We start from the raw sequence: 25,556 nt of genomic DNA on the forward strand, positions 1-25,556 counted from the left end.
GAAAGTGTGTATGGTAGTCCATGTGGCTGCCCTACATATGTCTTCAAGAGGAATATTCCCTGGGAAAGCCATGGATGCCCCCATTTTTCTTGTAGAGTGTGCTCTTGGGGGGACGGTTAAAGTGTGTTTGGCTTTTTGATAGCATATTTGAATGCATTTAACTATCCATCTGGCTATTCCTGACTTTGATATTGGATTCCCTTTATGTTGTGGTGAAAAAGCAACAGATAATTGCTTTCTTTGTCTTTCTAAATGATTTTGTTCTGTCCACATAGTAAAGCAGAGCCCTCTTTACATCTAGTGTGTGTAGGGCTCTTTCGGCTACTGACTGTGGATTTTGAAAGAACACTGGCAGTTGTATCGATTGATTAATGTGGAAATTTGATACGACTTTTGGCATAAACTTAGGGTTTGTTCTTAGAACTACCCTGTTAGCATGTACTTCCATGAAAGGTTCTTGAATTATTAGTGCTTGTAATTCGCTAACTCACCTGAGTGAGGTAATGGCAATCAAGAAAGCTACCTTCCACGTTAAGAACTGCAGTTCGCATGAATGTAGAGGTTCGAAAGGAGGTCCCATAAGTCTGGTATGTACTATATTTAGATTCCAGACTGGGGAAGGAGGGTGTCTTGGAGGGATCACCCTTTTAACCCCTTCGAGGCATGGTTGAGATGTGCTGATGACGAGCTGAGCTCGTCATGAACAATGGGAATAGACATCATGCAGCACAGGAGGGGAATTGCTGCAGCAGCGATGGTGTTAAGACCCTCCATGAAAGCTTTGATTGCTGGTACTCTAAACAGTGAAAGGTGTTGCCTGTTTTGAAGGTATGCTGCTATAGCAGCTAGGTGTAGTCTTATTGAAGAGTATGCCAGGTTGCATCTTTAAAGATGCAGCAGGTAACATATAATGTATGGAAGCATCTAATGGGTTGATTTGATTATTGTTGCAGTAAATAACAAATCTTTTCCATTTAGCTGCATAGCATGCTCTAGTAGTTGGCCGTCTTGCCTCCTTGATAATGTTCATGCAATCAGGAGGCAAGTTAAGGTATCCGAACTCTAAGAATTCAGGAGCCAGATCGCTAGGTTCATCGGATTGGGATCTGGGTGCCTGATTTCTGCATGGCTCTGAGTTAGAAGGTGGGGTGCGAGGCACAGCCTTTGAGGAGGAACTACTGAAAGCTCCAGGAACGTTGTGTACCATGGTTGTCTCGCCCATGTGGGAGCAACTAGGATTAGCGTAAGTGACTGTTGCCGCAGTTTGCGTACCATCAGCGGTGCTGGGGGAAAAGCGTACGCAAATCTGCCTGACCAGTTCATCCATATCGCATTGCCCTGTGACAATGGATGTGGGAACCTGGTGGCAAAATACTGGCATTTCGAGTTTTCTTTTGTGGCAAACAGGTCTATTTCTGGGTGACCCCACTCTTTGAAGAATGGTTGGAGAACTTGGGGGTGAATCTTCCATTTGTGTAATTGTTGGCTGTGCCTGCTGAGCAGGTCTGCTATCTGATTGTCTTTCCCTGGAAGGTGTTCTGCTAGGAGAAAGATGTCTTTTGGAATTGCCCACTTCCATATGCTCTGTGCCAAGTGGGACAGCTGTGGAGAGTGTGTTCCTCCCGGTTTCTGGATATAGTACATTGTGGTCATGTTGTCCATCCGGATCAACACAGTCTTGCTTTACAAATATTTTTGGAATGCTTTCTGGGTTAGGAATAACGCAAAAAACTCTAGTTGGTTGATATGTAGTTTCTTTTGCTTGGTTGTCCAGAGCCCTTGTACTATTTAGTGAAGGAGGTGAGCTCCCCAGCCGGTCAGTGATGCGTGGAACCGGCTCTTGGAATAGTCGTCCCTTGGAAAGGTTTTGTGGGTTCCACCACTGCACAGAGTTGTGAGCGCGACTGTCCACCAACACTAGATCTTTTAGTTGTCCAGGAGCCTGGTTCCATTGCTGTGCTAGGCATTCCTGCAATGGACGCATTTGAAGTCTGGCATGGGGGACAATGAATTTGCAGGAGGCCATCATGCCTATGAGCTGCATGAAGACTAGAGCTGGCAGAGTGTTGTGGCTGAAATTTGCGAATGAGCATCTGCATGCTGGCTATCCTCGCTGAATTTGGGTATGCCTTTGCCACTGAGGTGTCTATAGTGGCTCCCAGATATTGTATGTGGGACGGTTGCAGATGCATATTTGGGTAGTTTATCGAGAAGCCTAGGCTGTGTAGCAGCTGGAGTGTTTGAGACGTGTTTTCTGCACATTGTTGGTACGATTTTGCTTGTATTAGTCAATCGTCCAGATATGGGAACACATGAATGTGTTGTCTCCTGAGATGTGCCGCTACTGTCGCTAAGCATTTTGTAAACACTCTTGGAGCTGTGGTTACCCCGAAGGGCAAGACCTTGAATTGGTAGTGTTGACCTTCTATTGTGAACCCGAGATATTTTCTGTGAGCTGGATGGATGGGTATGTGAAAATACACATCCTTGAGGTCCAATGTTGCTAGGAAGTCGCCTTGTTGTAGTAGTGGGAGCACTTGTGTGATCATATGGAAGTGCTCTGACAGTATGTATTGATTTAGGGGTCTGAGGTCCAGTATTGGTCTGAGGGAACCGTTCTTCTTGGGAATAAGGAAGTATAGGGAACATACTCCTGTCCCTTGATGTTGGAAAGGGACTGGCTCTATGGCCCCCTTTTCCAGCATGAATTTCACCTCTTGTTGTAGCAGGGTGGTGTGTTCTTTGGACATAGGACGGTGTCTGGGTGGTATGTTTGGGGGGGGGGGGGGGGGGGTAGAAGTGAGTTCCAGGCAATAACCATACTGGATAATTGGTCTCACCCATCTGTCTGTGGTAATTGCGTTCCAGACAGGTAGGATTGTTGGAGTCTGCCTCCGACCGGTGTTAGGTGGTCTGGAGGTAGCATGATGAAGTCACTGTTTTGTGGCAGTGGAGGCTCTGGTGTTATTGCCTCCACGTCCTCTTCCCTTATTATTGTTTCCCTGATAACCTCCTCTGTTGGCGTTTTTGTTAAAGGAACTTGGTGTGTTGCCTTTGTATGATGATGACGTTTGGGAAGTATTGCCTCGTGTAGCTGCCCTGTATGAGGAGCATCGAAAGGAATTTCTGTGTTCCTGAAACTGCAATCTCCCATTGACTTTGCGGTTTCTGTGTCCTTCATTTTATCTAAAATGGTGCCAACAGCAGGGCCAAAAAGGATGTCTTGGTTGACTGGCTGATTAAGGATGGTGGACTGCACCTCATTCTTAAAGCCTGAAATACGCAGCCATGCATGTCGCCTTAGTAAAACACTAGTGTTTATAGACCTGGCTGCGGTGTCTACTGCATCAAGCGCACATTTGCTGGAGGCGTTTGTGATGAACTTTCCATCCTGTGTGAGGTCATCAGCTTGGGCTTTAAAAGGCTCAGGTAGGTGTTGCATTAAGATTTCAAGCTGGTCGTAGTGTGCCCTGTCGTAACGAGCTAGCAGAGCTTGTGTATTGGCAATCCTCCATGAATTGGATGCCTGTGCTGCTACCCTTTTACCTGAGGCTTTTAGTAGCTTTGTTTCCTTATCGGGTGGAGGGGCTTCCCCCGTTGTCTGCGAGTTAGCCCTTTTTCGTGCATTAGCCACTAATAGTGAGTCTAATGGTAATTGCCCTCTGATGTAGGTAGGGTCTGTAGGGGCTGCCCTATACTTCTTCTCAATCCTGGGATTGATTATTCGTGCCCTGGCTGTATCCTTAAATATGTCAGGTGCGGGTTTTAACACTCCCTTTAGCACAGGAAGTGTTCTGACACTTTTTTATGAGGTAGGGAAGGTGTCAAATAAGAAGTCTTCCTGTACAGGGTCATTATGCAAATCTACATTGTGGTACTGCGCTGCCCTGTCTATTAATTGGTTGAAGACAATGGTGTCATCAGTAGGTGAAGGCTTAGTTGGATAAGGAGGAGACATCAGGGATGGAATGGGTGTTATAAGGGTCAGTTGGCTCCTCCCATGGTTCCTTTTGTGGCTCAGGATCCTGTGGATAATCATAATCAGGCTGAGGATCCTCCCCTGTGTTCCCCTCATTGTCTCCATAGTGAGAAGGAGAGTAAGGAGGAAAAGGAGTAGTAGGCATAATGGCATAGAATGGAATGAAGGGTCTAGATGGAGAAGTCCCAAAGTCCTTCTTTTTTAGTGGAATTGGGGAATGAGAGTCAGTGTCCAGTGGCCTCTTCTTCCTGTGCAGGATTGTTACTTTACCAGTCTCTGGATTAATATATATTTTTGCCTGGTCGTCTGCTGGATCGGGATGGAAGAGTTCTTCCTCCACTGTTCTTGGTTGTGACTTATTTGGGTCGACAACACCTTCTGCTTCGACGACTTTTGGTGCCTTAGTGCTTTTCTTCGGCTCGGGCCCTTTTTTCGGGTCGGCGAGTGCTTTTGGGTCGACCGGGTCTTTCCGCTCGACACGTTTCTTGTGCTCGACAGGCTTTTTTGGTTGACTGTCCTTTCCTGAGTCGATGGTCTCATTAGGATCGACTGGTGTTTTCTGGAGCACTGGTCTTCGGGTCGATAGCCTTTTCCGGCCGGATTATAGGCTTCGATACGGCACCCTTCCCGTCGGCGACCTTCTTTGAATCGGCGACTTTTCGGGTCGACGTCCTTTTTTGTGTCGGCGCCCTTCGGCTAGGCGTCTTTTTTGGGCTAGACTGGCTGTTTCGGGTCAGCGCCCTTCTGCTCGACGGCCTTCTTCGGCTCGATGGTGTTCTTTGGATCGACGCCTTTGGGCTGTATGTTTTTCTTGGTGTCGTCGGCCTTCAGGTCGACTACCTTTTTAGGCTCTGGAGCTTTCTTTGGGGTTGCTGTACTTGGCCCAGGGGTCTCAGAAGGTTTGGGTTTCAGAGCCGAGCCGGATGGCGGGGCTGGCGAATGTTTCTTTGGATCTTGGCTAAGGCCTTTTGGCGATGCTTCGACCGGAGCCTTTAGTAACAGGGTAATCGGTGTACTCACGATTTGCCCCAGTGGGATCTTGTCATCGGAGCCCGAGTAGTCCTCGACGGTGACGATCTCTAGGTCCGAATCTGGAGCTTCTTGAAGTTCTTGGTCATCATTGAAGATGTTGTCTGGTTCCGGTGCCTGTCGCTGCATCTCTTGCCTAGCGACCCGTCGATTCCGTATGGTTTTCTTCGAACAAAACTGGGCGCAGGCTGCGCAGGTTTCTTCCTGATGGTCTGGAGAAAGGCACTTGTTGCATACTTGATGCTTGTCAGTATGCGGGAACTTGGAGTGGCATTGTGGGCATCTTTTAAACGGGCTCCTTTCCATTGACAGCAGGCCCACGTGGCGTCGAAAAGGCCCAACGGCCCGCGTCGACGACAGATTTGAGATGGAAAGCTTTATCGAATCAAGAGGTACCGAGCGAGAATAATACCGTCGAATCCGAAGACATTTTGGCCTTTATACAAGTTTTGTTTCGATTCCGAAGTTGGAGTGTAGGAATAACATCCGAACCCAATGGCGGAAACAACAATCTGAGGATGGAGAAGATGCCCATGCGCACTGTAGTCCAGGGGAGGAGTCACCTATCTCGTGATACTTCGAAGTCTCTTCCAGGACAACTAAGTGCAATCATCCGGACCCAACACTAGGCGGCGATCTATGCACAGATATGAATTCAGCAGCCCACATGCCTCGAACATAAGGAAATCATTTTCCAGAAGGTCCGAAGTGTATGGGGAAAGCATTTTTTCTAATGTGTGTGTTTCACATGCACTTCTAAATCTTGTGATTCGGTTACGCACGGGGTGGAAAAAAAAGAGCGAGAGAGAATATGCGAGTGTGTGTGTGTTGTGGAGTAGGGGCGCTGAGAGGTTGTAAGTTCTCAGGTGTTAAATAAACAAGCACGGCAAACCTTTCATAAAGCCGGTGGAAAGAGTGCTCCTAGAATATCATAAGTCGCAGAAAGAGTAAGAGCACATGTAACGGGGCACTCCTGCATGGGAGGATAAGAAAATCCAACAGGTGGGACTATTAAGCATATTCTCCAAACAAAAGCAGGCACATATAAAGGTCAGTAACAGAAACCAAAGAAAAAGATGGGAGGTGCTTCAACGCCACATTGTAGAGACTGCGCATGCGCTGCCTAGTCAAGACCTAAAAATGAGTGTTCAGCCACTCCACTTATCATGGCATGGTTCAGACAACAGCCTTGAAAAAACATTTTTTACATACTTTACCAGTCTATTGCTCCTTTCTCCACAGAGCACTGGACTGTTAATTAGAATAAACAGACTAACATTTCAGGCGTCATTGCACATTTTAAACTAACCATTATCAATGACTCAGCAATATTACACGCATTATGTAGAACAAATAAAGATTAGGTACTCACCATTATGCTCATTGATTAAAATACAAGCAGAAGTCTCTCAAGAAACAGAAAAGGACAAGTAAAGAAATGAAAGGAGGAAAATACTACACCAACAGCAGAAGCCTTGCATTATCTTATCAATTGAATTGTTATTCTTCGTCTTAGGTAAATGATTAAAGTACATTATACAGCCAAATATCCCACTATATTGACAATGACTTATGGAGTATTGTTAAAATTTACAAGCCCATGTTCCGAAAACTGAAAGAAAAAAATATGCCAGCCTATGCCTAGCACAGCAAACTCCTTTAAGAAACACATAAAACAATTCACTAACCTGAATTTGCTTGTGGAGGAGTTCCCAGGCTAGTGTCTTCAGGGAAAGTGTAGCATTTTCAGGAAAACCAGCTTTCTTGTTCAGCAAAGAAATCTTACTGGTGTCCCTAGTCTGTTCCCACGGATGGAAGTATTGCAAAACTTGGAAGTCATGATGGACTGCATGTCCTATCACAAGCTTGTCTTTCAGTATTGCTATGATCTGAAATAAATAAATGAAATATTAGCTTTTGCTACAGCACTGGTATATCGAAATGCTTTAAACAAATGTCACCATTATTGACCTCCGTGATAACCATTTTGATTGACTTCCTTAGATTTAAAGGACGTTGGACAAATTTATTTTCAAACTTACGATAAAAAAATGTAAAACTTCATCCCTACAGCAACAATGAGTTCAATAGGCTAGACTATGGGCAACTGACTATTTTATCTACATACAACTCTTGCATCAGAAAATGAATAAGAAGTTTTTAAAAGAACTAAATTGTAGAAATATATTGGGTCGCTGTAAATTAAGAGAGTCATTTTTAACCTGTGTTATGGGGTCCCCTGAAGGCTTGCGACTGATTGGAAAATTAAATAATATTGACAGAATAATAAAGTATATATAGAAGCAACATTGAAATATTCATTACAAGATATATAAACATGAAGGAATTTAATACTGGAGACTAAAAATTAACTTAGTATTCTCATGATTTGTGAGGGCAGTGCAAGGGCATCAAACAGAATATAGAATGAACAATGGGTGGCCTTGACTGAATTTAGAAAAGCTACAGCCTTACTATTAAAATAAAAATAAAAAAAAAATTGTGAATTAAATAATATATTTCTTCATTTGTGTATTTGTTTGATGAAAACGTGTTTCTGTATTTTTGGTGTATTGTTTCACAACAAAAATGCTTAGGTCGGGGTTCTCGCTTTCATTAATTACTCTGTGGTGGTCACCGGAATCCAATAACGATTCAGGAGGGGTACCCAGAATACATTAATGATTAAGTGAGGGGTCCACACAAGTCAAAACGTTAAGAACCGCTGAATTAGGAGTTCATTTTCCAAACAGAGGTCCCATGTGACATCTGGTCGACAAGAGGGTCCCTAAAGTTCTCCAAGATGTCACTTGGAGCACTGAAGTCGAAAGTGACACTGACAGATAATCATGTACAATGTTATGTAATGTATCCCCTGCCACATCTTAAATACTCATCCACTTTTCAGCTTATCCAAGGAATCCGTTGGGAAGCCCTCTGCTAAACGCCCACTAGGCATAAAGCAAAAAATGTTTAAAAACGTTTACATTGAATCCTGCCACCCTCTCCCATCAAGATATATATACGAATAAAGTATATTGATTGATAAGAATAAACACATGGCACTCTCCCGAACACTCTCTGTACCAACCACCCAATATGCCCGGCAGCAGTGATCACACACTGAAAACTGAAAGCCAACCCTTTGCGGAGTACAGATCTGTGGGATTATCATAAGTATAGCTTATACTCCGATCCTCATTCTTCAATCTCCTGCAGAAAGCTGCAGGACACCATCCGCAGGAGAGTTGTCACAAAAGCCTGGGGCTTTACTGGTCTAACTTTAAAGCAGTGATAAAACTAGTGCTGAGATTGCAGTGTCAGAGCAGTGAAACACAAAACCTGAATGCCCAAAAGAATTAATAACAATTTGCGTTAATGCTGAGACAGAAATACAAAATGACCTACATCAGTATAGATCAGCACTTTAACAGGCATGCAAAAATTATAGTCCTTAGCACCACAGTTTTGTTACACTTTTGAATTTCAGGTCCATTAAGGTCAAACAATACGACGAGCTTCTGAACTGTATGGGAAATTCATAGTTCAAAAACTAGTCACCAGGGCTTTCTGGGCAGAGCGTCTCTTCCCAGCAGGGCTTCTGTGTTGCAGACCCCCAGTGGTCTGAATCCTGTGGTACTCTACTGCTCTAGATCCTTAAGAACTCCATTCTGGGAGTGGTCCCTCCTGCGTTTAAAATGGACATGGGGTAGCCTAGGGTGTGCTTGTCGAAGAGGTATTCTGCCATGCCCGCCTGGCTGCTGGTGCCCAGCTTACGCAAGCTAGTGATGGGGTCGCCCAGGGTCTTCATGGTGTCCACGCTGTTCTTCAGTAACGGCAAGTCCGAGAAATCACACTTTTGGTGGTCATACTTATCCCCAGCCAATCTCTGCAGTTCCAGCGCCGCCTGGTTTACAGTCTTCTCCAGCTGCAGAGCCACCTCCATGGCTTCCAGCCCACTGCCCTACTCATCCCGAGCCGGCTTCTTTATGTTCTGTAAGAAGACTTGTCCACCTCGCTCGTTCAGGTTCGTGACTAACATCTCTGTCAGTTCCCGCTCGCATGCTGAGCACTCCCGGAAGAAGTGGGAGAAGTTCTGCAGGGCACGTCATCACGGTCGTAGTAGTTAAGACAGGGGCAGAAACACATAGGACGTGTGGTATTTGAGGTTTGAAGAACAAAGGGTGGGTTTGCTAATTGGTCTGCACATCTCTTGACATGCTAAGTCTAGTTATGAACTTTCAACTGAATTAGTATGGGGTGCTCAAAATGGCTTTTTAATGCCCACCCACCAGGGTATTTTTAGGTCTAGACCATTGGGGTCTGGAAGTATAGTTAGTCGCAATACACCAGAGCACACCCAGAGGTTGATGGTGCGGTTGAGGCCGGCTTCACACTCCTGGTGGAAGTTTAGTCTGACTTGTGACTCCATCTTAGGTGGCCCTACATCAGTAGAACAGTTTAACCTCCTGCTGCATAAAGGATTCCTTGATTTAGCACTTTAGGGTTCAAATTAAGTTAAGAAAGGAGGTAGGGCATCGTTCATCCCCAATCAAGATGGCCTCCTGAGAATTAGCTCCCATCCCAAATGTGCACATTTTACTTAACAATGCACTATGAGGAATAGCTGAAGTGTTCAGATACATTGCACTGCATGCTACAATTGTATTTACTTCGGTGGGCCCTAAGATACCAGTGCAGCATGAACTATGGAGATAGACGGCGGATGCAGGCCAGTAGATTTAACAGTCTCGCTAAAGTGAGACAGTAGACTGGTGTTTGTGGCGGCATATAATATGGATTTAGCGTGCCAAACCAGGGGATCTGGCCTTCAGTTAATCCCACCTCTTGGTAGGCGATGCAACTGCATGGTCGTCTGTGCGGCACCAGTGTTCGGCCCGGATGGAAGCAGCCTTAATTTGAAAATGCGCCTACAGGGCCCAGGTGGTCGGCCACTTGATGACCCTCATTAATCCTAGAACGTAGGCCTTATGTGCTAACAATAAGTCCTATCAGCGCAGCGATCCTTCGTCAGTAAGGCTGAATCACACTTTTGGTTAGAGCAAACCTTTACAAAACTCTAATTTCATGATGATCCATTAAACATAACTGCTACAAAGCTGAATATGCATGAACATTGTTGAAAGAAAATTTACAAAATGGTCATTGTAGCTGGCTGCCTCGGTTATGCTGATGATTATTGATCCACTCTTCCTGCAATGGAGTTGTATGTCGTCATGCGAATGTGGTGGACAACAGATTAGGCTGGATATACATACTAAGCAGTAAGCCAGTAAATGTGTGTTAAATCAGGGACACTGACCGTCAGCCATGGAGGGCAACCTCCATGGAAGAAATGCAAGATCTACTGGTTGACCTCAAAAATAGTCTCAAAACAGTTGACCAAAGGATTAACAGAAGAACACTGCAAATTGATCAGACAAAAGAAAGGAGGCATCTTGATAGGCAAACAGTCGAGATAACAGAAAATGTACAATAAATCTTGAAGGGAGAGTAATTTCATCTAATATCCTACTGACTCTACACGCAAAAATGAGTTGAGACAAATAAGTCCAAGCGAAGATCTTAAAACCTGCTAAAGGAGCAAGAATATTTGCATTTTGTGGGTGATGAAAGCAATGAATTTAAGAAACCCAAGACAATTTGTGAAATCCCTACTATCAGAAATTTTCGGCAGATCTAGAATTTTGCAATACTTTGCAATGGAGGGGGCACACAGGTCACTTTGCTCCAAGACCCAAAGAGATGCCCCAGCACCCGCAATCATTGCTAGACTTTTTAACTTCAGAGATATAGTAATGTGGCTGGCATGAGAACACAACACTATAGAACATCAGGACGCTAAACACTCATTCTTTTCAGACTTCTCAGCTGCCGTCCAAGAAGCCAGAGGCTCATTTACATATTAAAAACAGATCCAGAAGAGCCAAACTACAGATCTTCTCGGAAATTCATCCAATCTTCTTTACCAAAGAGATGAATCACTTACGTTTCGCAAAATGCTTTACAGAAATGGTCTGCAGAGTTCCCTCCTTTGAAGGGCACCACTAGAGCAGAACTCAGCGATGTGGAAGATGTGTCCTTATATGATCCTTTGTCTCTTGACAGATAGGCCAGTTGATTTATTTCCATTATAAGGCGTCCCTAAGCATCAGGGGCTGCCATGGTTGAGTCTGCTAAAGAACATATACCATATGTAAAGTCTTCACAGGAATTTGCACAACACCTGGTTCAATTCAAGAAATTACTCCTTCATAACTATAAGCTTTGTAGATCTAACAGGTGGTTGGGGACAGCAATGCATCTTAGTGCATCCCACAAAAATATATGTATTTCAGTGGGATTTATGAGTTTAGGCCAGCTACACTAAGTTTTAGTTTTCGGTGCGAGCAGGGGGCTTTTGAAAAATTGGGCGGGGATGGTTGACGTAGCTGAATACGTTGCAACCCAAAACGTTATAGCGAGGCAACAGTACATGAGAGGTAGGCAAATAATTACTGATCGAACTTTTTTTCAACCCCTGTGGTTTTAAGTGGCATGGCATTAGGTGGGTTACCAGGAATATAAGGGGATTAATAGCACCACAAACAAAAGACTTGAATTAGCTTTTCTTGATCGACTCAAAATAGATTCATCCTTTTTACCGGAAACTCACCTGGATCCAAGGAAGACTACAGACCTTTGCCTCCACATCGAGACAGTGCTGATAATTTTCATAAAGCTCCTACTCATGTTGTGTTGCAAAGTTCATTAGAAATTCTGTCCTCTTTAACCTACAAAGCATATATTCAGATGTAGAAGGCACATTCTTGGTTGTTACTGGCTTATTTTGTGAACAATCATCCATATATATGCACCATATGCTGAGGGCACACACTTTTTCAATAATATTAACTAACAGTTACATAGTCATGGGTACCCGACAAGTAATCTGTAGTGGTGACTGTAATTTGGCTATAGAAACTACAATTGATAGAACATGGCCACTCATCTTTGGGACATGAAAGCCTGATTAGACCCCTTTTCCACCTTGAGAAAGAATGTAATGTGTTAGATGCTTGGAGGTTTAAAGAGGTTAGTGAAAAACATTTCTCCTATTGTTCTGTACGTGGCAGGTATTCAAGAAAAGACTTGGTTTCTCATTTATGAGATTGCACACTGGAAAGCATATGTGAGATTTGTTACAAACACATTATCTGAGGATTGTCCAGCGATGGTGGAGCTTGAGGTTCTGGTTACTTAAGCATGTTTTTGTCACCTGCAGATTTCCCTCCAGAAACTTGTACTACTGAGTGTCTTTTTGAAGCGTTACAAAACCTGATTTTTGAATTGTTTTACAACAAAATAGTCTATTGATCTCTATGCCACTATATGTGAGGCTTTCAGGGGCTATGTGAGATGGATACAACTGCTACACACTCCGGGGGTGCTGAATGATTGCCAACAGCAACTATACAGACTCGAAAACAACCTCATGTCTCTGGTAAAGCATTATATAGTTGATCCCCACCTGAGCACATTAGTGAAGATGAAGCAACTATTTGAGTTTACAGAGGAGTGGTTAAAAGGTATGTCACCATGGAAGATCGTTTGCCCAATTGCTTAGAATGTCACCCCAGCATTCCCTATCCACCCACACCATTACTGCCTTTTACGCTCAAAATGGCACTATGATTTCCTCTATAGAAAAAATCCTAAATGAGTTTGCTACCTATTCTACAATAGTGTACAAATCCAAGGCTGCCATCGACTGGAAGCTTCCAAGGGGGTAAAGCACCCTGGTCAGATGGGCTTACTGTGGAATTTTATAACCAGTGTAAAGGACTGCTGGCTCCTCATCTATTCCAGTTCTACTGGACACTTGGAAAGGGTTGAGCTTGGTAAAAAAGCAATTACTACAGTTCTCCTTAAACCCAGTAAAGATACCTGGAGGTGGCAGTCATACAGACCGTTTTCTTTGTGCTCAGTTTAGATAATAGAATACGAGCTAAATCTTTGCTCAAATTAGATAACAAGAAATTAGCTAGAGCTATTCCACCAGACTTGCCCCATACATGGATAAATAAGTGCTCCAAGTAGCCTGGCTTCATCCTGGTACAGCCACATCAGATAACTTACAGGCATTCTTTGTGCTGATTCAGCAGACCCACCTATATAATCAAGGCTCTTTCAGCGTTCCCCGACACCAAGAAAGACTACAACTCTTTAGAGTGGATACGATATTGGATTGCATGGGCCTAAGCAAAAACAGTCAATCTTGTACATATAATCATACCCCAATGGTAGAGTATGAGTTAATAACATATGCCGACACCCTTTCAAGTAAGAAGAGGCGTTCAAACATTCCCTCTCGCCTCTTTTTTGGTCACCCTAGCACTGGAGCCTGTAGCGTGCAAACTCCGACAATTCCATGCACATAGAGAAATATCTTCCCCCAACAAGATGTAGGGTGCTCCCTCTACAAGAATCTAGCCTCACTGATATGTGAAATTATTACATTTGGAGGGCATTCTGAACTCATGATGAACTGTGATAAAATAGAACTATTTTCATTTACTCTCTGTTCTACCCTCTAAGATGGCGTAACACTTCAGTCAACTATTTGGGTATAAAAATTGGCTTCAACAAAGAAAGTCTAATCCATGAAATTTAGGACCCAGTAACAATGTGAAATTTCAGATTGAAACATGAATTTAACTTCAATAATTGATGGCTGGATGGAGTGCAAGAATAAAAATGGTAGATTTGCCTACATTTCTTTACCTCTTCCTAAACATCCCAATGCACCTCAATGGATTGTTTTTTAGAAATCTCAAGTCCCTTCTCAGATTTATTTGGCAGGGGATGCAGCCCACAATCAAATGTGATCACACAACCAGGCCACTTGAAAAAGGCGGGCTGGGTGTACCAGACTTTTTTAGTTGCACAAGCCCACATTGACATACATAAGTCGAAGGTCAATTCCAGATTGCCATATACAATAGTAGAGAGAAAGAACAAGTAGAATTAGGCTCTCTGAAGACCATTTTATGTGTTACAGAATCGAGATCCTCTAATACAGTGCATACAGTTAAGGCTCATACAGTGAATAAGGTGAACCTAAGTCAAAAGTGTGGATTGATATTCTGTACTCTCCCAAAGCAACCCTCACAGGTAACTGTCTGCCTCCACGATCTCTAAAACACTCAGGGATGACTATACTTTTGAACAGAGAGATTAATCAACTTGGACATCTATTTCCAAATGGTATCTTTTTGTTGCTGGATGAATACGAATCACGTACTGAAATCAACTATCTTTTCACACACTTTAGACGTCAACCTGCAGCCATATTCAATGACACCAACAGCTGCACCACCTACATAGACACCCCAACAGTTACTTGAAACACCTCGTGTCCAAGATACTCTTCACAGCCAACTTCCCTGCGGGTGGGACTCTTCTATACAGACCACCAGGACCCAACAACAATTTTACCAGCAACATCACAAACTTTGTCACAGTCCTCAATGTCAGCATCTTCATCCTCCTCAAAGACCTTAACTTTCACCTAGAAGACTAAAACTACGGCGTTTCCTGAAAACTTTGAAATCTTGGCTTCATCCACCATGTATATCTAACCCACCCACACCATTAGAAACCTATTGAACCCAAAATTCTCCTCAATCAGCAACATCACAGTTGACAATCCAGCAATTATAACCTGAACAAACCACTCCCATGGCAGTTTCAGCATAACATTCCTGCACCACCACAAACCTACCACCATCAAACCCACCTACCACAGCTGGAGAAACATCACAGAAGAGGACTGGCCTTCTGACTTCTTCAGACACCTGACCATGCACAACAGCAACTTACCAAAAGCCACCAAGAACCTCAACAGAAGGAGCACTGCTTGTGCCAAAACTTTAGCTCCCCTCAAACGCAACCCTACGGCAGGAGCCCTTCCACAGGCAAGATGGTACACAGAGAAAATCAGGTAGACAAAACACCCCTGTAACCAACTGGAGAGGAAATGGGCCCCAAGGATAAAAACATCTTCAAATCAGTACTAAAACAGTAGCACAAGCAGGAACACCAAGTGCATAGGCTTTGCGGACCACACTGAGGACAGCACAAACAGCAGCAAGGAAATCATTATCAAGAAAGATTTCATCATGCCTCCAGCAACATCACCCCCTCGCAGGAAGCTCTAAAAATCGGAAGTTGTCATTTTCGGCTACTTAACCCCGGAATGGTCCTCCCTCTGGTGGCCGTTATCTACGGGCCAGCCTTCGGCTCCGGTTAGCAAGGTGAGGAATTTAGGAGTCATGTTTGACAATCGCCTCAATTTTCTACCTCACGCAAACCAGATCTCTTCTTCGGCTTTCCACAAATTACGGCTCATAAAAAAAATCTTGCAATTTCTACCCGAGAATGCCGGAAAAACCCTCGTGAGCTCCCTGGTTTTGTCTACATTAGACTACTGTAATGCTCTGTTTTTAGGTGCCCAAGAAAGAGTGTTACAAAAAATGCAAACTATTCAAAATGCAGCTGCCAGGCTCCTCGGGCGCATTCCCAAACACCAATCGGTGTCAGAAACTATAAAACAGTTGCACTGGTTGCCGGTAAGAAAGAGAATTAAGTTCAAGTCCCGTTGCTTAGTATATAAGGCTCTACACAATGTCGGACCGGCATTTTTCACTCAAAATCTCATTCCCTTCAGTCCCTCCAGAACGTTACGCTCGTCCAGCTCACACGAACTGGTGGTACCACGTACCAAATCTTTCTCATGGGGAGACAGAAGATTCCTCGTAGCCGCTCCTAAACTCTGGAACACCTTGCCACACTCGATCAAAACGAGTACCTCCCTCTGGTCTTTTCGCAAGCAACTCAAGACCTGGCTTTTTAATCAATAAACTCTAGCTCCCCTTGTTGGTCAAACACTGCAGAGACTCTCAGCGCCGAGATGGCCAAGGGCCTTCGTTCGCGCTTTATAAATGTTTTAATAAATAAAAATAAATAAAAATTAAAATAAATAAATAAAATGTTTCTGTAACCAAATCAACTTCATATACAGCAACTTTGACTCTCAACCGGACCCAGTCAGCATCCCATCACAGGCAAAGAATGAACCCTGACCTCATGAAGCACTAGTCATCCCTCGAATTGAATATGGCAGCATCGCCCTCTGCGGTCTCCCCCTAACCACTACCGCACCCCTAAGAGCTTCTCTAAACGCTGCAGCGAGACTCATCACTGGGTCAAGAAAGCACTCTCACATTTCCCCGGACTTGAAATCCCTGAACTGGCTCCCTTTTGAAGCCAGAAAACATCTGAAAATCGCCTGCTTGACACCTGAACTCACCCGGCTACCTCACTCAGAAGCTGACAATATCTGGCGGCGCCAGAAACACTAGAGGCACAAACAATCTTCTACTGAAACCACGAAGATTCCGGAAGGAAAAAACCTATAAACGCTCCTTCTCAGGAATGGCACCCAGGATCTGGAATTCACTACCTCCCGAAACAAGGCGCATCTCTTCCACTACACTCTTTAAGAAAGAAGTAAAAGCTATCCTCATGGCTAAATACACCTGAACTATCATTTCGGTCTCTTGAAAGACTCTGCACCGATCAGTATTACTTGTTTGACCCCATTGCTTATTTGTATTACTTGTATTTTTGATTTACATGATTGGCTTTGCCCCCACCTTTTGTACTGCTAGCTTTAATGACTTACCTGTGCAACTATGCTCCCTCTTGTACCCATTCCTTTGTAAAGCGCTCTGATATCTGCAAAGATCTTGTCCGAGCTATATAAAACTTTAAAAAATAAATAAATAAATAAAATAAAATAAATAAAATGGCTCGCTGTCATCACTGTGGAAACCGCTGCTATCATGAAGACCATTCACTCGGGGGTGCAGAGGGGAGCATCTGACTTATGCCTCAACCATGCCTTCACCAAAGGACAGAGAAGCACCAACACCCATCCTCAACACCTCCATCAACTCAGCCAGATTCCAGGACACCTGGAAACATGCCACCGTCATGCAAGCTCAAAAAACCATCTGCTGACCCAGCCATGCTCTTCAACTACAGATCTATCTCCTCCTACCACACCCCAGCCAAAGTCTTACAGACACGAATCAATCAAAACCACACAGACTACCTCAGAAACCACTAGCTCCTTCTCACCACGCAATCCGGATTCAGGCCTAACCACACTACAGAAACAGCACTCATCGCCACCACAAACAACATGAAGGCATAGCACACCTCATTATCTAGGATTTCTCTGCAGCATCTGACATGGTCTTGCACCTAATCCTCATCAGGCACCTGCACAAGATTTGCATCCAAGGACCTGGTCTCCACTGGATTTGCTCCTTCTTATTGATAGAACACAAGTTGTCAGTCTAGGACTTCAATCATTGGAAGCCCGCTAACTCACCTGTGGAACACCTCAAACTTCACTGCTCAGCCCCACCCTCTTTAATGTCTGGCTGACATATACGTAGACTACATCAACATCCTGTCTGATGCCAGACAACTCAGACTCTGCTTCTAAGACAAAAAACCCAATGCAAGAAACGAGTTAACCGCCTACATGACCAAAGTCGCTAACTAGATGAAAGACAACTTACTCAAGCTCAACGCAGACAAGTCAGAAGTAGTGATCTAAGCAAAAACAATTCGCCATGGGAGTTCAACTAGTGGCCAGCCAAACTCTGACCCACACCCACAAGAACATTGTAATCATCATTGATTGTAAATGGGACATGATCTTACTAGTCAAGGCTGTCACTGCATCCTGCTTCCCCAGCCCAAAGATGCAGAGGAAGATCTTCAAATGGCTCCCGAACAACACCACAAATATCTTCACTCCTGCTACAGTTACTCCGAACCACCCAGAACTCAGCAGCCAGACGCAGCCTCCCACACGGAACTCACATCGCATAATACTTTAGGGAGCTCCACTGGCTCCCCATACAGAAAGGTGCTCATTTCAAACACCTCACACACACATTCAAAGCACTACACAAAGTAGGCCCCACCTACCAGAAAAGTCATATCTCCTTCCACCAATCACAGAGACACCTTAACAGAAATCCTACTCGCACATATTCCACACATACACCGATTCAGGTCAGGAGGACGGATGTTCATTACATCACTCTTAAAGCGTGGAACAACATCTTCTTAATATTCCGCAAGAAGCTGAAGACTTGGCTTTTTAGTTAACCAACTTACCCTAGACAGGGCAAGGCACACACACCTGCTCAGTTACAAGATACACATATGGGTAATAGTGCACTTTACAAACACACATAAAGCAGGAGGGACCCCGCTGCTGGTGCAGAATGTAGATGCTGCTTCAAGGAAGGGGGGGGGGGGGGGGGGGGGAGTTAAAGCACCCGGACTGGGAATGGCATTTGGTGGCTTTGTTTTGGGGCAAGAAGAAATGTATTACTCAAGATATAATCGAAATTCCTTTAGAACACTCCTCTCAACTGCACTTCAGAGATGTAGAGATCATCCATCAGAAGGCTTGTTGTTCTGCTACTATGAATGGCTAAATGGAAAGGGGCAATAACATGGTCTAAAAGATCCACACCCAAAGAAGACCCCTGGTTGCAGGACGACACATCCTGCTATGATGAAGCTGACCACTTCAGTCTGATTTAACCCATCTAGAATTAGCCTAAAGCCATATGGGGGCTTTGTCTGTGATATTTACAGTGACAGTTTTAGACAAATGTATGATATAATGAAGGGCTTCACACGGAGATGTTGTGACTGTAAATTCATAAACTATAATATTGATTGAAAGCTCGTTACTTACATTGGAGGGAAGTGTACCTATTTCTCATATCATAAATATAAAACCATGATAAAAACTACTTGACTAAATTCGCCCATGTGGTGATCGTAAATGTATCACAAGTTGGTAATTGGAAGTCAAATTTTGGTGACGGACCTTGCTTATTGTTGTTATTTAATTTCATGCATGCATTTTTAAACACAGACAATACCTTACTTGCCTTAAAGATATGGATTTATGAATAACGCTTGCACGAATTTCAAGATGAAAACATTAAAGTAAAAAAAAAAATGTTTTAAATGGAAACGTACAGGTCAACATGCAGATATAATGGTACATGGCTAATACTTCAAAAACAACTATGAACACTTAGAAAGAAATTGAAACGTAAATGGGATAGACCAAAAAAGTCAAATAACACGACCTAGTTAGTAATATAAATTATGTATTACAGAGACTAAAACGTACCTCTTTCTGTGCAACTTTAAAGGGAATGGCGCCTGTCAAATGTTGCCGAGTAATGCCACTCCAGCGTGTTCTGTAGTCAAAAACTGGTAGCTCTGGCTTTACATATTTGTCATATATGACATCACCTACATAGTTTACTACACTGCATCGTGCAAGTTCACTAACTTTACCTCCTGGGCCAGTGCCAACCATCTCACAGTCAATTGCTACGCACTTTCCTGGTGACATCCAAAGTGGGCATGGAGAGGAAGGTCTGCTGGGAACTGACCTGCTTGGCATAGAGGACCCACTATCATATTCATGTATAGATGGGCCCTGCACATCTGGTCTATTACAAGAGACCGGCAGAGAATCAGACAAAGTCTTCTTGAGTTTGTTAAGCTTCAGATGGTGCTTATCATCCAACAGATTGGATGATCTGGAAACATTAGGACGCTGACAGTTCGACTGACTGCACCAGCTCTCTTGCTCCATTGTGGCAGATCTGCTGATCTTTGCTACAAGTACAGACTGAATGATTCCTACAAATTCCTTTTTTAGCTTTGGCTGGCTACTTTGTTCCAAAAGAGCTCTGCGACCCAAAACTCGTAGATGTTTTCGAGTCTTCCTTTTTTTCCTTTTTGGACTAGTACTAATATCCGGAAGTATCGTGTTGGCTCCTTCATAGGATTTCTGTAATAATGAAGGGCTACAATGCCCATTCAAGCGTTTGGAAGGTCCTTCCTTTTCCAACTTGCAACCCCCAGACGTCCTACGTTGCTGCAAGGTGCTGAACTCCGATGGCATTTTACTGGCGACAGAATCAAATCGCATTCCAAAAACCTATAAAAGCAAAAAGATAATATGAACAGTTAAAGAATCAGCTAAAACGTGCCCATACTACTGGTTTATAGAGGATTGCATGACAACATTTCAAGTGGAGGCAAAATGAGAAACTTGACAAACAGGACTTGCTTAACGTAAGATGCAGATGTAACTAAGCACTAAAACAAAATATTTCGAGAAAATCCTAAAGACAGCATCAGAGCTCAAGAGCATTTTCGAGATAACATCTCTTCTACGGTGGGCAAACAATTTGTGGTAAAGTCATAAAGGAAATCGTCCATTACAAAAACAAATACAAATCCCGCTTATGATGTCTCTCGCTAGCTAGAGCGGAGGTTGAAATACCTAGCATCTAGTGCGACAGAAAAAACACTTTAAACTGCCTGGTAAATATGGCCAACAAGCAGTTGCTCCCACTACAGAACTTATTTTCTCGCTGACATATACAGTGTGCCATGAGGGTCTCGTTAGAAAAAGAAAAGGAAAGAGTATGAAGGGCAAAGCGAAAGGCAGAACAGCTGTCCCTCCATGGAACACACAACCATCCAAAATCCCTCATCTTATCAGGGTAGCATGGGTGACGCCTAATATTCCATCTCAAACCCTGTCCACATACTACACTGTAAAACATTGCTGAAAAATATATGATAGAATCCACATTCATTTGAAATTCCTTTTTTTATTGAGATAAAGTGCAGTAAACATTTGGGTCTCTGCCTTCCTTAGATTTTGTAGGAGTAGCCCACTTTACTTACGTTTTGTTCATGCAATATATTTGGTCTGCTTTGCATTAATGAAACCAAAAGCAGTATTAGAAAAGGGTTGGATACAAATTATCATACAAAGGTTTCAATGAAGCGACACCAGGGCAAAAGAGATAACCAGTTAGAAAAACATCTCAAGCACATTTAGGACAAATCACATATTTGAGTAAAGATACACAATATTTACAGAGGAGAAAGTTACTTTGAACGCTGAAAAAGAGTGCTAATTATTCGAGAAAGTAGCCAGGATTTCATGTGGGAATTCTCCAACCACTGACTAGTCCAAGGGATAAGGTTAGCACCTCACCAGCAACTCCTTAGAATATTTCTGGATTTCAGAAGAAAATATCTTGAGGAAAGACAGCTGCCTAAAAGTGGAAGAAATAAGATCCAAGGACTTGTGCTGGCACCCAGGGACTGGAACTGCTCTCAACTCTAAAAGGCCTACTGGTTAGCTTCAAGTCTCGGCTCCAAGCACGGCCAGTTGATAACTGTAAATTGGACCATGCAAGAACCGTTGCTGGAGAGAAGCCTCCTGCCTAGAAACCCACACGGAGCATACGAGGGCTGCAGGAATGACAAGGAGGAATTATCCCAGCAGTTAAAAAAGTCTGGGGCGCAATAATTTGTTTACATCTCCAGAGGTCTAGTGTAAGGCGAAGAGACCACTCTAGGGAGGGTGCACCCTTCTTACGCATGACACCCAGGTTAACCCCAAGCTTTTAACCACACAGAAAAAGGCGTCTCCGCTACCTCTCGGTGAGATATCTGGGCATGTGGAGCCTTGCCAGACTACAGCTTCTAGCAATGGCCTGCTGGTGGATTTCAAGAACAAAAAAAATAACTACATCTGATAGCAAATAATAAGCTGGCAAATCATCTCGAACCAAAAGTTGGACTTAGCAACTACGGAATCCTACTTTATTCTGCTGCGAGGTTTTGGCACCAAACGCAAAGGATTCTGAAGGAACTTGATGAGGACATATCTGTCTCCGTAGGACCCATGTCAGTTTCTTGCATTGCTGGAAGACTTGAAGCTCCAACTATTATATTAAGTCAGTAGGATAGAAAGGTTAACGGTACAGCTTGTATGGCCTACCTTGCATCTGCTCCATTGCAGTCCATGTGAAACCGCTTATAGGTCCAGTCAACTGCAAATAATCACTTCTAATTGGCCCTTATGGTAAGTTAATGTGGTAGAATGTGTGCAGTAATTTATACCACAACATATTTGGCGATGAGCTAGAGGAACTTGGAGGAACCTAGAGGGAGAGGCCAGAGACTTTTTGGATGTTTAATAACGTAAATACAATTGGCAAGAGATTCGCAGCCGATGGTCAATAAATGACTGTCAGGAAGACAGGAGGGTCCCGAATTCTGGCTGAGGGTTTTACAGTCAGTTGAAAGACATCTACAAAGATTTCGACACGGTTTCTATTGGCCCGGAGAAGTTGTTAATGACCAACCATGGACTTAACATCATCGCATATCCCTCAGCACCCATCTCATGTGCAGTGTATCGGAGCATCAGTGCAAGGGTAAGGAGGGGTGACGTTCCTGTTTTTTTTTATTTTTTTTTATTTTTTTTTTTTTAAATCGACACCATATTGGAAGTGCATGCACTGCCATTGCTCAGTGCGTTTCTTTATTACAGAGGCTGGATTTGTGGAGGAAATGAAAATCTGAGGCATTTCAGCATACCTCTTCGACGGCAGTGAGATGCACACCTGTTTTTGAAAGTTATTACTCATGCGTTCACCACGGTGACATGCATACCTTAGGAATCATTACTATGAAACGTCATTTATTGTAACCTGAAGAGAGCGTTCACCCCGGTGATACGCACACCTTGTCTATTTCCTTACAAGTGCTTCATTTATACAGTGAAGCACACACTTGGTATGCTTTTCAATCCTGTTGTCCACATACTGATCGAACCAGACAATACAAAGCAGGAAAAATCGCACCAAAGGGTTTAAATTCGCTCAAACAGCCACATTAGAAAAAGATTTGAAAGCTTTTTTCCGTAAAGTTAGACTCTATTGATTTTTTGAAGACAAGGAGTACACTGGGCCAGAAAATCTCGGGTTTGAAGGATAAATCTTCCTTTAGGCCGGCTATTACCCGGTGTGCAAAAACGTAGAAATTTTTTAACGTGTTGTGGAAACTAAAGTAAGAAAAATCACAGAGGCACACCAGATGTGAATAACATGTCCAAAGATCATAGGATAGCCATGACTTCATTAAAAAATGACTTCAGTTTGATTATCAAACCCACGGACAAGGGTGGAGGGTTTGTGGTCTTCAACACTGAGGCCTCTGACAAAAGAATGCTGGCACTACTGGATGTTAGAGAACATTATGTCAGAGTCCAAAATCAAGAATGGAGAAACTAAATAGTCATGTAGAGAGGGTTACCAAAGGAGCAATGGAGAAGGGCTGGATATATGTCAGGCAGAATACAAATTCCTAATCCACAAGAATGCCACAATCCCAGCGATGTATGGACTCCCCAAGATACACAAGCACAAGCAAAATCCACCTATGAGTCCTATCATTAGCTTATAGGATCTCTACTAGAACACATTAGTTAACATGCCGATACGTAAAAAAAAAACTTTAGTTCACAAACAGAGATCGTATGTTCTGGATTCAGCTAACATCTCTATGATCAAGGGGGACCCTTTCAATGCCTGTAATCAGATTTTGGTTACCCTCGACAGAGGCATTGTATACGAATATCCCCCAGGATGACACAATCAAGGTCATCTAGGATACCTTACGTGAAGATGATCTTAGAGGTGCTAGTAAGGAGTTCATTATGGAGTGCATCACCTTAGGACTTAAAAACAACATATTTTATTTAAGGAAGACTTGAACCTTCAGTGTAAAGGGTCTAGTATGGGAGCAACCTGTGCTCCCAGCTTAGCATACCTATATGTTGGAATTTTTTGAGGACAGGCACATCTTCAATGAGGTGGCGCCCTTCTTCGAAAACATCTTGATGTGACGCGCTTTATTGAAGATATCTTCTTTATCTGGGAAGGGGAGGAATCAACCTTGATGCAGTTTCTGGAATTGTTGAACCTGGGTGATCCTAACCTTAAATTCATGGCAGACTACAATAACAGCTCAGTCCATTATCTGGATATAACAATTAAAAACATTCAGGGATCACTTGAAGTAAAACTTTTCACCAAGCCCACGGATGAAAACGTACTGCTCCATTACAGGAGTGATCACCCACAATTCCAACGAGATAATATTCCTTTTGGACAGTTCCTTCGATTGAGGAGGATCTGTTCAACTCTTGATTATTTTTACAAACAGTCTGAATCCTTGAAAAATAAATGAGTGGATAGCGGAAATCCGAAAAAATTTATTTAACATGCGTTTGAACGTGCCTGTTTCTACAATCTAGACAGCATGCTGAATCCTGATCCAAATGACAGTAGGAAAAAGGAAAGAACACAGAGAATAAATTTGTATTTGTAAGTCAATTCTCCAATAAAGTAATAGACTAAAAAAAATGATAAACTCCAATTGGAGCATTTTGAATGAAGGAAATGAGGTGAAATTGCCGAAACCCTTATTCGCCTTCAAGCGCAATGACAACATACGTAAAAGCCTAGTCCATACCTACAGGGAAGTTGGCCCCATGAGACAGAGCACCCTCCAAGGAGGCAGAGCACTTGGTAACAATAAATGTGGAAACTGCTCCAAATGTGATAACTGTATTGTGACAAAAACATTCACCTATAATGGTTATACAATTACATCTACAGGCTTGAATAACTGTAGTAGTAGTGTGGTAAATGAAAAATGCTCAATCCACTGAGTAGTTAAGATTCTTTATTGTAAGTTCCTTCAAGATATTAAGTACAGAAGTAAGACCCAACCAGGGGCCAGCTGTTAGCAGCTCAGCTTGAGATGACCAACTGCCACAGTAAGTTAGAGAGAGGCACTGTGAGCCAGAGGGACACCCAGGCATTCTATGATGTCACAGATAACATAGTACAGTCTATCCGGAGGAGAACAGTGGAGAAGACATTTACTACACACCCTCTTCCCTTATGGGGTAAGGACAGAATAAAGAAACCATTGGCAAAACACCATAAAAAGCAACAAGTATGCATTAGATATCTTTAGCATGAGCAGAAAAACAAAAACAAGCTAAATTTTAAAAGAACAAAAAAAACCAAAATGCTACTATATGCCACATCCCCTTCCCTTAGGGTAAAAGCATGGTTTAGATGAGAGAACCAAAGTAGCAAAGAAAGGTGGTCAAGCTCACAAAAGGGTACACCAGAGAGTAAATACCCTGATAAACAAAGGCGAGCGTAGACACAGACCCTAAACAAGCTCCCCTGACAAAAACATGCTGACAGAGGAAAATATGATAAAACTCCTCACAAAGTCCCACCAACATGAAACCCTTGGCCACGAATCTCAGGCAGGTAGACTTTGGCAGAAGCAGAGTGTCAAAAAGAAACGACGTTTAACAATCTCCACCAAAAAAAAGGGAACAACACAGGGTACTAACCCTTTAAAAACACAACCTCCCCTAAGTAGAGTACACCACAGGATAGTCAACCAGGGAACAGAAACGGGGCATTGACTACCCCCAAATACACCACATCCCCATAGGAGGGTACACCGC

General features: G+C 43.2%; 1 protein-coding gene and 1 pseudogene across 1 annotated transcript in view; both read right to left on the bottom strand.

The window, feature by feature from the left end:
* Positions 1-25,556, bottom strand: part of LOC147733526 (apoptosis-enhancing nuclease-like) — an 86,665-nt gene that overhangs the window by 43,401 nt on the left and 17,708 nt on the right. The window contains exons 2-3 of the mRNA XM_086958123.1: positions 19,308-20,129; positions 6,697-6,897 (exon numbers count right to left, since the gene is read on the bottom strand). Of these exons, the coding sequence (XP_086814249.1) occupies positions 6,697-6,897; positions 19,308-20,120 (1,014 nt within the window). The 5' untranslated portion in view covers positions 20,121-20,129. The remainder of the gene's footprint in view (positions 1-6,696; positions 6,898-19,307; positions 20,130-25,556) is intronic.
* LOC147733527 (ferritin, lower subunit pseudogene) lies at positions 8,658-9,440 on the bottom strand (annotated as a pseudogene).

This window comes from Lissotriton vulgaris, chromosome 2_1 (genome assembly GCF_964263255.1).
Source record: "Lissotriton vulgaris chromosome 2_1, aLisVul1.2, whole genome shotgun sequence".
NCBI lineage: Eukaryota > Metazoa > Chordata > Amphibia > Caudata > Salamandridae > Lissotriton > Lissotriton vulgaris.